At 39.1% G+C, this 11885-nt stretch overlaps 2 protein-coding genes across 2 annotated transcripts; both read left to right on the top strand.

The window, feature by feature from the left end:
- The first annotated feature begins 538 nt into the window (after nucleotides 1-538).
- Nucleotides 539-6566, top strand: LOC137745893 (uncharacterized). The gene is made up of 7 exons (XM_068485926.1): nucleotides 539-728; nucleotides 1097-1506; nucleotides 4015-4206; nucleotides 4357-4596; nucleotides 4785-5002; nucleotides 5303-5551; nucleotides 5812-6566. Exons 2-7 carry the CDS (start codon nucleotides 1101-1103, stop codon nucleotides 6052-6054), a joined length of 1548 nt encoding a protein of 515 aa, XP_068342027.1. The 5' UTR covers nucleotides 539-728; nucleotides 1097-1100; the 3' UTR covers nucleotides 6055-6566.
- Nucleotides 6567-9020: 2454 nt separating this feature from the next.
- On the top strand, nucleotides 9021-10368 carry LOC137744419 (uncharacterized). The gene is made up of 5 exons (XM_068484235.1): nucleotides 9021-9218; nucleotides 9450-9596; nucleotides 9715-9774; nucleotides 9834-10143; nucleotides 10328-10368. The coding sequence occupies exons 1-5, from the start codon at nucleotides 9021-9023 to the stop codon at nucleotides 10366-10368; spliced, it is 756 nt and encodes a 251-aa protein (XP_068340336.1).
- Nucleotides 10369-11885: the final 1517 nt, after the last annotated feature.

Raw genomic sequence — 11885 nt, 5'->3', positions numbered from 1 at the left:
CCAACTTTGGCATTTGGCTTTTAGCCTAAAGATTTAGCTTGGGTTGAAGTGGGTTTGAGGGGAAAATTTGGCATTTAACCCATTGTTGGAGATGGTCTAAACCTTCAAATTTAAATTTTGTGTTTAAAATTTAACATTTTATTTGAAGATGGTCTTAGAAAAGCTATCAGCTTGTCGTCATCACTCACGTCCTTTCACAAACCTAATCAAATAAACACCGTTGGAAGAGACGGTTTGGAAAACACCATGCATTGACCGGAACTAACGGTTAAGATCGAACCAGGCTTAAATTAATGTAACCTATCTGGCGGTAGAGAATAATAAATTAAAAAGAACATTCCCGTGTCACATGGGCCCAGCGACGTACACTGAAAACCGGCAGTTCTAGGTCGACAGACAGCGTGGGCAGAGCCGCCCGACACACACCGCCCGAGCCGGTCTCCAGCCGTTTAAATCACGGCATAGCAGCTGATGACGTGGACACATCCAGACCGTCCGATTCCACTTCACACCAAAAGTAAACTCGGTTCTCGTCTTCGACTAAGCATCTTCAACCTCAAGCACCGAAAAACGCTTTTCCGTATGAAGTGCTTGCAGAAAACCAGCGTTGGCGAAGGGCCGACGAGAAGTGCATAAGTCAATTCCAGTAAAAAGCTGAATGATTCAGATCAGAGAAGCAACGGTTTCAGTGTTGGGGAAAGCAAAAGCTAAAACGCCGCTGAGCTAAGGTGAGCAATGCAGCGGTGCTTTTGGCTTTTGGCTTTTGCTTTTTGATGCATTGAATATTTATAATTTTATTTTTCACTTTTCTGTGTTGGTTCCGATTCGTTTTTGAACGGTGGTCGGTTCGGTTTTCTTCTTGTTTTTTTTATTTTTTATAGCAAAATTAGGTTGAAACCAAGCTTCAATTTCACGCTTGGAAAGTAACAGTTTTGGCATCATTGCCTCTGCAACTCTCTCTCTCTCTCTCCTCTCTCTCTATGTATATTTATATATGTATGTATGTATGTATGTATGTATGTATGTATGTATAAGCTTATTGACGATTCTGAGCTCTCACTCTCACTCTCTGTCGACTGTGTTATTCGAATTTCAGAGAAATGTCGGAGGTGAGAGGATCGAGCTCGTGGAGGGACGAGCTGGCGAGTCTGGTGAGTGACTCGGGGATACGATACGCGGCGGCCGATCCTATCGAAGTCTCTACGGCTTCGTTTGATGCTGGTTTCGCCTCCCGCGAAGAATTGGAGCAATCGGAGAACTTCAAGGATCAGATTAAGGGATTCGCGATCGCTTGGGGCGAGATACTTGTGGATTTGGCAAGAGGCTGTAAGGACATTGTGGAGCAGAACGTTCTGACTGAGGACTCTTACATTGTCCAAAAGCTTCGGAATCCCTGCGCCAAGGCGTCTGCGAAATTGAGATACTTGAATGAGTTTTTGCCGGAGGATCGCGATCCGGCTCACGCTTGGCCGGTTATACTCTTGGTGTTCATTCTTGCACTGTCAGGTATATTGTTTTGCATTTGTTAAATGTTCAATGTTTGTTGATTATGCACTTGTTGCATTAATTTGATTGTGATAATTGCATAAATATTTGTATTTGTTACTCATAAGACTATTAATTTACTGTTCAAGTGTTTTTTTTGTGATTAAAGTTTTTGATCTGTTTCGAAATGTTTTGGGAGTAGCTATTACGGATCTACATACTTTTTTTGGATAGAGCTTTCGCATTTTTCGTGTTCTATTTTTGTTCCTAATGTTTTTCAGTTAGTGTTCGGGTTTTGTTCTTTTGATGTACCTTATTCAATGGTTGAACAACGTGTTCTTGAGCTCGAGTCTTTCCCCGCTTGATCAATGGATCATGAGTGGCGACATTTGATAATATTTGGACTGCTTGTCATTCAGTTAGCAGAAAGTTGATGCTTAAAATTGCATAAGTAATTTTTGCATGGAACCTTCCAAATGTAAGCAGACTGTTAAGGGAAATGTGGTTTCAAAACGGAGCAGTCTCTTTTCTTTTTTTTCAATCTGCGATGCTATGTTGGGTGATAGAGATTTTACCACACATGCAATCGGGTTAAAAACTCTTATATTACTTGCAAGAATGACAAGGTTGTTGTAGTATAAACGGTTCTTGCAAGGTCGTTCTCCACAGGGGTTATTAAATAATTCGAAACAAATTAAATTTCAATTAATTACTGTAAAGCAGAAAGTTGAGTTGATTGGTTTTATAACCTACTTAAATTAAAACGAATTTAATTAATAAAAATAAACTAATATGCAATATTAAAGATGAAAGGAAAATAAAACTGTTTTGGAAAAATCAAATTAAGAAAACACTAGGGTTTCACCATCACCTAGCAATCCTATGTATTTTTATCAATTAATTATGATCTACACATGCCACTTTGAAGGTTAGGTTTTCCTAGTTTATATTCTACTTGGAACCTTCAACATAGAACGTATATCTAACATGCAACCCGTCCGGACGTTCGGATCAAATCTGAACATGAGAGACTCATTATGCTTTATGAAAACCCTTTGAAAAACCATGCAACCCTTAAGACGTGGTGTTCATCTTAAGTGAAATTACAATTATTAATCACAAGAAGCCAGCATCAATTTCAGGGAACCTTCCGACCAAAATTGCATCAAATTACTTTTCTAAAGATCCTAATGGTGATCAGGCATTAAGACAATTAGATAGTTTTAATCACGGTGATCAATAATTCAAAGTATGCATGCAATCAATCATAAGCAATTAAATAAAAGTCACATATTTATGCTAAGGCTTACGGCTTCACCCTAGCAAAAGGAATTAGTTACGCATATTCATAATTGAAATCATAGAACATATTATTAAGAATAAAAGGAATGAAAACACCTTAAAGTAGAAAATCTCCAAGAACCCTAGCCAAGTTCTCTGTATCCCACAAAGTTGCATAAAAGAAAAGCCTCTCCACAATGAGAACGGCCAAACCCTTTTTATATCTCCCTCAAAGCTAAAACACAAACCCTAACCCTAAAGTATTTTATTCCCACTAAGAAACTAAATAATAATAACATAAAATAGAAAATAAATTCCTAATTAACCTAGGAAAAACTGCACATAAACTGTTCAGCCACGTTTTAGCCTCAAATCTCCTCCAAATCCGGCCCAAGATAGCTTGTTTTAAAGATAAGAACATTCTGAACACATCTCCAGAAGGCCACAAACCCATCCGAGGTCATCTTGGGCTCCAAAACCGCAAGTTAAGCCCAAAACGTCACTATTCCAGCATTGCGCATGACTCCTTTATTTTATTGCCAGAAAATCATCGCTTGGTAGAAAAAAACTGATATTTTGACAGGATCAAGCTAAGTGACTCACGAACGTCCTCCAATTGGAATTACTCCAAAATTCGTCCATTTGACCATGTTTTGCTCCAGAGGAAGTCGAAAATCCTATATTGGAAACATAATTCAAAGTATCAAAATTCTTCCAAATTATTAACCAAAATATACTAAGAATAGGGTTAAATATATAATATAAAATATACTCATCATTGGGGTTTCCATTTTCGCCTCTGTGCATTCTCTAAATAGTTTCTAGGTGATGCAACTTTACTCTGTTGCATTTCATTAAATCTTACGAGGAGTTAACGAGAGAAGTGCTCTACGATTCCTGGAGCCATGCTGGAAAGGATTGTATTCCTCTGGATAAGGCTGTACTAGTCTTCTGAATGTTGATAGTTTTGGTGGAATGAATAAATATAAGAAAAAAAATTCCTTGAATCAGTCCTCGATGGAGTGGTTTTGGTATTCTTATTCGGCCTTTTTGTATGTAGTGGAATTATTATTTCTTAACTTTCAACTGTCCTAGTAAAGTTTTTCTAGATTAGTCATTGTTTTTCTTTTGAATTAAGAAAGCTTTTTCGGTAGGAGCTCCAAAACTTGATTTGGACTGCAGTATACATTTGTGTTCTTTCGTGCTTTAAGCATGATCTGACGTGTCTACATTTCTAATCATGTGCAGCTATAAATGTCAATACCAACCATGACAGCTTGGTCCGATCAGTGAAGAAAGTGCAAATACATCCTCCTAGTGCTAGCCATGTACTACTTCCAGACGGGAGACGATTGGCCTATCATGAACAAGGTGTCCCAGCAAAGAGCACTCGATTTTTACTGATTGCTCCACATTCTTTTCTTTCATCTCGACTTGCAGGTAAATAAATCACTGGTACTGCTACTTATTTTAGGTGGTTAGAATCTCGGAAACCATAATCTATGCTCTTGCTGAAGAGTATATGGAATAAAGATATCATACATTGGTTTTTTCCTCCTTCTCCAATTTATTATTCTTTTTTCTCAAAAGGTATACCAGGAATAAAGATATCATTGCTTGTAGAGTTTGGTATCCGCTTGGTCGCATATGATCTTCCTGGTTTTGGGGAGAGTGATCCTCATCCCAGCAGGAATCTTAACTCATCGGCATTGGATATGCTATACTTAGCAAATGCTATTGGTGTTGATGACAAGTTCTGGGTGCTGGGCCACTCAAGTAGAACGATGCATGCTTGGGCTTCTCTCAGATACATTCCTGACAGAGTTGCAGGTATATTACTTGTTTTCTGAAAATTTACGACCATGGTTTAATTTCTATTTGGGTTTTGTGGATGCTTGCATAATAATATTTAACACCCAAAATCCGAACCTTATTTATGGGCACCCTTATATTCTACCACTTTCTAAAGATTTATCAGGAATAACTTGCTGTGTTATGAATCTTGAGTGAACTTGCAGGTGCAGCCATGGTGGGCCCAATGATTAATCCCTATGAGCCGGGTATGACTAAAGAGGAGAAGAAAAAGACTTGGGAACCATGGGTTCTACGAAGGAGATTAATGTATTTTTTAGCTCGTAGATTTCCAAAATTTCTGTCCTCTTTTTATCGCCGAAGCTTCCTATCAGGGAAACATGACAGAATTGATAAATGGTTGTCTCTCTCACTGGGGAAGAAGGTAAGCTCATTGTCATCTAATCCATGAAATATCCTGCAAGGTTGAAAACCTTTTTCTTCCCCGCAGTCAGTGCCAGCTTTAAACAGATTTCTATGTTTCTCATTTCTCTTAAAGCAAGGCATGATCATGCATGCCAGTATATTTTTTTGTTTATAATAAGACTGCTTTTTTCTGCCTTTGGTAGATTAACAATTTCATATTTTTAGTCACTTTTTAAAACCTGCACTCCGTACCGCTTCACACATATTCAGGTGTATTCATTGCACAAGGTGTCAACTTTCATATTCTTGATACGTGCAGGATGAAATTCTGATTGAAGATCCAAAAGTTGAGGAACATTTGCAAAGGGATATAGAGGAGTCGATCCGCCAAGGGAGTATCAAACCCTTCATAGAGGAAGCTGTCCTACAAGTATCACGGTGGGGTTTTAGTCTGGCAGATCTTCAGGCACAGAAACAGTGTCAACGAAGAGGATTTCTTGCTTGGCTCTGGAACAGTGAGGCAGAATGCATGCTGACTGGATTTCTAGGCCAGATACACATATGGCAGGTTGGTTAATGTATTTTATTATTTTTCCCTCGTATTTCTTAATTGCCTATCCAACGTTTGCTGCTCTGGTGTTTCTACTATGAATCTTGCGACATTTTACTTTTGTATGCGGCTGGTTTTGTCGGGGTCAGTTATATCATATACTGAAATTCCTAACCCAGGACTTAGAACTACTCTCATTCAAAATGCATGCATTAACGTCAGTGCAACTTGGCTCGAGAATTTTGTTAATGACATTATGCCTAATGAAAAATGTGCAGGGAATGGATGATATGGTAGTCCCACTATCAGTGACTGATTATATAGCACGGGTTTTACCTGGATCTTACGTGCATAAGCTGCCAAATGAAGGCCACTTCTCGTACTTGTACTTCTGCGATGAATGCCATAGACAGATCTTCACTACTCTTTTTGGAAGCCCTCAAGGTCCAGTAGTCGAAAAATTGGATATATATACAACGTCATTGGAAGGTAACTCAGAAGAGATAGCAACAAATGCTTGATACACTGTCAGAGATCAACTCGGGAAGAAAGATCAACAAATGTAGATCAACAATTGCTTGATTCTCTCGCGACTTGCGCATCGTTTCTGATAATTGGTTCCTTTTACGTAGAATTCTGATGTAAATACCATAGAATAACCGCAGGATGCTCCTCTGCTCAGCAGAGCGTGAAGCTGAGTTCGAAAAGTTTTGGAGGATTAGCACGTTTGATGACGAGATGCTGTGAAGTAATGGTGCCGCAGTCTACGTAAAGTTTGCGTCTCCTCTGGTGGTATGGTTTTTTCTCACCGCCCACGACTCACTGTATCATATGTGATTCAACAAATGGAAGTTGTTTTCTCTCTTTTGGAATCATAACTCGTACGAATGTTTGTATCTAACTGTTAAACATCGAAGGCCACGAAGGGGTAAACAACGTAATGTTTCGCTGCTTTTGTGAGGACGTGTGCCCCGAATGTCGTTCGGATTTGCATATTCTTGACAGTAATAAAAAGTGGAAGCTTTCAGTTTTCCATTTGAATGCAATGTAGATTGTGAGTTGATTTAAATTCTTTTGCTCACACCCAGGTTAAGGTTAAGTCAAATGGCACAGTAAAAAAAGCAAAATACAAAGCCGTACAAGTATCACGGTGTTTGGCAGATCTTGGGAAGTCGTTTTCGTTCGTTCTTTTGAATTCTTGACAGTAAATGGAGTTTTCCATGGGAGTTGCAAAACAATTAGTACATTTTAAAACAAAAATATTGGACGTTTGTGATTTATCCAAGATTTGTACAAAATTTGTCTCCCTCCATTTATCTACGTTCACACGTCCTACTGCCTACTGTCTCGATCATCATTAATCTCTCTCTTCTAAATTCACAGCAACAAGAAGTTGGAATTCAAATTCACCTTCATCTCCCCTTCGCCACCAATCTTCTTCTCACTGTCACTGCCTCTGCCTCCCAACCTCTTACTTTCCCCAGCCTTACTATCCCCACCACCACCATGTCTTCCAATGACACTGCCGTCACCGTTACGCCGACACTCTCGGCCTATTACTTTCTTGAGGTTCGAATTGGGCTTCCATGGTTCACCGTGAAACTGGCTCTCTCTACGTCAACCCCGACAATCAGGGTGCTGAAGTTCATATAATTGGAGGGGACGTCCAAACAGACTACACCTTTACCCTACTGCACCCAGGTTGTTGGGGATGACGTAGAGAAAGCCAGTGTCACGGTGAACCGTGGAAGCCCAATTCGGACCTCCACAAAGTAAAAGGTTGAGAGTGTCGGCGTTACTGTGACGGCAGTGTCATTGGAGGACACGGTGGTGGTGGAGTTAGTAAGGCTGGGAAAAGTAAGAGGTTGGGAGGCAGCAGAGGCAGTGACACTGAGAAGAAGATTGGTGGCAAAGAGGAAGATGAAGGTGAATTCGAAATCGAAATTGTTGTTGTTGTGAATTAAGCAGAGGAAGATGAGTGAGGATCGAGACTGTAGGCGGTTGGGAACGCAGAGAAATGGAGGGAGCCAAATTTATACAAATCTTGGATAAATCACAACCGTCCAATGTATTTATTTTTAATATTTATTAACCGAGTAAATTTAAATGAAGATGGGCGTGCAGTAAATATTGACACATGGGATGCCGCTGAATGTGTAATTTTCAACTGTAAATAAAGTCAGTTAAAGGCATCGAATGGGCACTTTGTTTTTGGTGTCCGAGCTGTCATCTACTCTCCAATTTTGTGAGTTTTCCGGTGGCTCTCGTCTCTTTCAAGTTCCAACACTTCTCCATTCTCCCAATCGATTTACCTTCGGTGCGTAGCACAGATTGGAATTCATTGTTGATTTTATTAAATGGCTTAAAATAAATGAACAGTGACCATTGAATTTGATCAAATGGCTTGAAAGTAGGTAACGACAAAAAACAAGCTAAGGGATTTTTATAACACACCTCTCCTTATTTTTAGCTTGTAAATTGAATAAATCAACCTAAAATAACATGCTGATTAAACGAGGATATGTGAGAAGCTAAAAAATATGTCTTATTATTTTTCAAATCATAAATCTACCTCACATCACCTACATCATCCGCCATCTCCAAATCAGTGTAAATATTCTCTCACGCTATCTTTAAAGAAAATGTTGTAAAAGCTGTGGGTTTGAATGCCCACATAGTTTAGTCAAAAGTTAAAATGTTAGGATAACTAAAATGATGGTATTGTCAAATTTGTTATTGTTGGATGACATGATTTTCAACTTGTATGGCTTGGTTTTCAACATGCCTTAATGTGCCTTGTAGACTTATGCACGTAAATGACTATATAAAGAGCATACAGTGTATGACCAAACAACACACCAGATCAAAAGTAAAAGTAATAATATTAATATCTCTTTATCCCTCTTTACATGCACGGTGCACCCCTTTTGTGATACAATTACGAAAATAAACAATGTAATACATTGCACCCGTTCTGCTTTTATCTCTAGCAAATGTTTTCTCTCTTACTTTTGGCTATTTATAATGGAAACTTGGTTGTTCAGTCTTTAGTGAAGAGAAGGGTTTTTAGTCTTTTCACAGCTTATTTTTCCATATTAAATAGTTTGTTTAGGAGAGAATTAAATTGACAGAGGTGTACAACTGTTAGACGAAGTCAAGCCCACTTTGTGATTCCCGCGCCTTGAGGAGTCTTCATCAGTTCAAACTCTTATCCTTTAGCTGTTCCTAGTTTATAGGATTTTTTTTTCAAATGTTTGTTGTAAGTTAAGCTGCGCATGCAGTCTTTTGCTATCTAATTGTATATTTGAAAGCTCCATGTATCTCGGGTTTTCAAACCCCTTCTATAATCCTCAAGTTAATATAAATACATACATCCCATCATTAACTGGGTATGCAATTGAAATGAATCTTGAGCGTGCTAAAGTTCTTATATGGTATTGAGCCTTACTGTCTAATGACTAGATCCTTGTTTTTTTTCCACGCTTCAATGGCTAAAAACAATGTCAACTCTTCCAACTCCACCTCCTCCAACCTACCTACCAACACACCTACCACTACTCCCTTCCATCCGTTTTCCACTGTTGTCAATATCAAACTTGACAAAACCAACTACCCACTGTGGTTGGCTCAGATTCTCCCAATTCTCAAGAGTAGAGATCTGATGGGGTACGTGGATGGCACTTTGGTATGCCCTTACAAAAACCTGCTTGGTGTTACCATTGTGGATCCTGCGTACACTGCGTGGATCCAACAAGATCAAATGATTCTCAGTTAGATAAATGGATCCTTGACTGCTTCTGTTTTGTCTACTGTGGTAAGCAAGAGGACTGTGCGTGCCATTTGGGAAGCTTTGGAACAAAGGTTTGCCTCCACTTCTCAGAACATAATTTTATTCTTGCGCAATGAGCTGTTGTAGACCAAGAAGGGTGATCTTTTTGTTGCAAATTACCTAGATCGCATGAATGCGATTGCTGACAACCTCAACCTAGTAGGGCAATCTGTGAATGATAATGAACTCGTGCAGATTGTGTTGAACAATCTAGGACTTGCGTTTGAAATAACAGTAAGTGTTGCTCAAGCTCGGGATACCCCTATCACCTATCCCACCCTTGAGGCACTTATGTTGACTACCGAGCGAAGAATGGCAGATCATAATGTTTCTTTGGCTAAACCTGCACCAGCCAATGCCTTTGTCTCTACTCGAGGACGTGGTGGTGGACGCTCTTGTGGGACTAGAAGAGGTACATCTCCATTTAATCGTGGTTTTCTGTCCAATCAATGAGGATACAATCCTTGCAAGAATAACAACCAGCGCAATCAGCCTGCTAATGGTGAGAAACCTCCTTGTCCTGGTGAGCGTATCATTTGCCAAATTTGTGGGAAACCAGGTCATCCTGCCCTTGATTGCTACCAAAGGATGAATGCTATTTATGAAGGTATGATTTCTGCCAAAAGACTCACAACCATGTCCTCCTCGCCGATCATTCTGAACAAGCAATCCAATGGTACCTGGCTGTTAGACACTGGTGCTAATGCGCATGTCACTCCTGAACTTCAAAATTTGGTTAATCCCAAAGAATACAATGGTAATGAAACTATTGGGGGTGTAGGTAATGATTCTGGCATCACTATTTCTCATTTTGGTTCCAATCAACTACATACTAAAACTTGTTCATTTGATTTGAATAATGTCCTTCACTGTCCCACTACCTCTCAGAACATCATATCTGCCCATAGGTTTACCTTAGACAACAATTGCTATCTACTAATATTTCCATATTTTTCCTTGTTAAGGACCTCAAGACACGGAAGATGCTTTTTCGAGGGAGATGTGAGAATAGGTTATACCCATTTCCTAGTGGTAGTGGACATTTCAAGTATTCAATTTCAGCCTTGGTAAGAGTACGGTGTTCAGTCCAAAAATGGCATGCTAGGCTTGGTTATCCTGCCAATTCAATAATTAAGTTTTTAATTTCAAATAAATTGGTACCAATTCATGGTACTTTTGATGTAACCTTTTGTGAGTCATGTCCCTTAGGAAAAAGTACCAAGTTACCTTTTAATGTGTATGAGTCTGTTTCTACGTTTCCTTTGCAACTTTTGCATTATGATGTGTGGTCTTCCCCAGTTATTTCTAATGAAGGTTTTCGTTACTATGTATTGTTTGTGGATGACTACTCTCGGTACTCTTGGATTTTTCCCATGAAAAACAAAAGTGAAGTTTTTGAGATATTTGTAAAATTTAAGGCTTTTGTTGAGAACATGTGTAATTTTTCAATAAAAACTCTTCAATGTGATGAAGGGGGGGGGGAATATAAAAGTCGTGCCTTTCAGAAGTTTCTTACTGATAATGGGATTTCACAACGTTTTTTTTTGCCCTAAACATCCTGAACAAAATGGTATTGCAGAAAGAAAACATCGACACATTGTTGAAACAAGTATCGTCATGCTTTCTCAATCTCACATCCCTAATAAATTTTGGTTTGATGCATGTTCCACAGCTACGTACTTGATAAATCTCATGCCAACAAAACTTTTATCCAATATGTCACCCTATGCGAAGTTGTTTAAAAAAAAACCCAAAGTATGACATGTTAAAAGTGTTTGGTTGTCGATGTTTTCCATGGTTAGTTCCCTATACATAACATAAACTGCAACCCAAATCAAAAGCTTGTGTTTTCTTAGGTTATTCACTCAATCACCAAGGCTACAAATGTTTGGATTTGTCTACAAGACGAGTTTACTTGTCTCGCCGTGTCTTATTCGATGAGGACTCTTTCCTTTTTAAGGGACTCACATCTACCTTAGAAAAAGTCAATGAAGTAGGTAACTCTAACTCTTTCGTGTTATTATTTAACTTTGATTTACCTAGACCTCCTAGTATATCTCAACAACCTAACTTACCCGTGATTAATGCCACACCACAAACTTCTTCCAGTGACATATTGGCCATACCTAACCAACCTGTGATCCCTGCCACTCCACAAATCCCTTCTAGTGACATAATTGCCATACCCACCACATAACAGTTTCAACCTCACCCAAACACATATGTTGTCACATCCTGTCTTATCCCTACTACACTAGTGTCGTCATTTCCTGAGTCATCAGCCATTCCTTTAAATGAACAAGTTGTAGTATCCACAGAACTGGTCCAAGTGTTGTCAGATAATCCAGGCCATCGTATAACCACACGATCGAAGTCTGGCATCCAAAAACCAAACCCTAAATATGCCATGCATGTGACTGTTGACAACTTTCCTATTGAACCAACATGCTTCAGTTAAGCTGTCAAATCTCAGGAATGGAGGCATGCCATGGTATAAGAATTTAATGCGCTACAAAGGTGTGG

Source organism: Pyrus communis, chromosome 9 (assembly GCF_963583255.1).
Source record: "Pyrus communis chromosome 9, drPyrComm1.1, whole genome shotgun sequence".
NCBI classification, from domain to species: domain Eukaryota; kingdom Viridiplantae; phylum Streptophyta; class Magnoliopsida; order Rosales; family Rosaceae; genus Pyrus; species Pyrus communis.
This window is presented reverse-complemented; position numbering and strand designations above follow the sequence as displayed.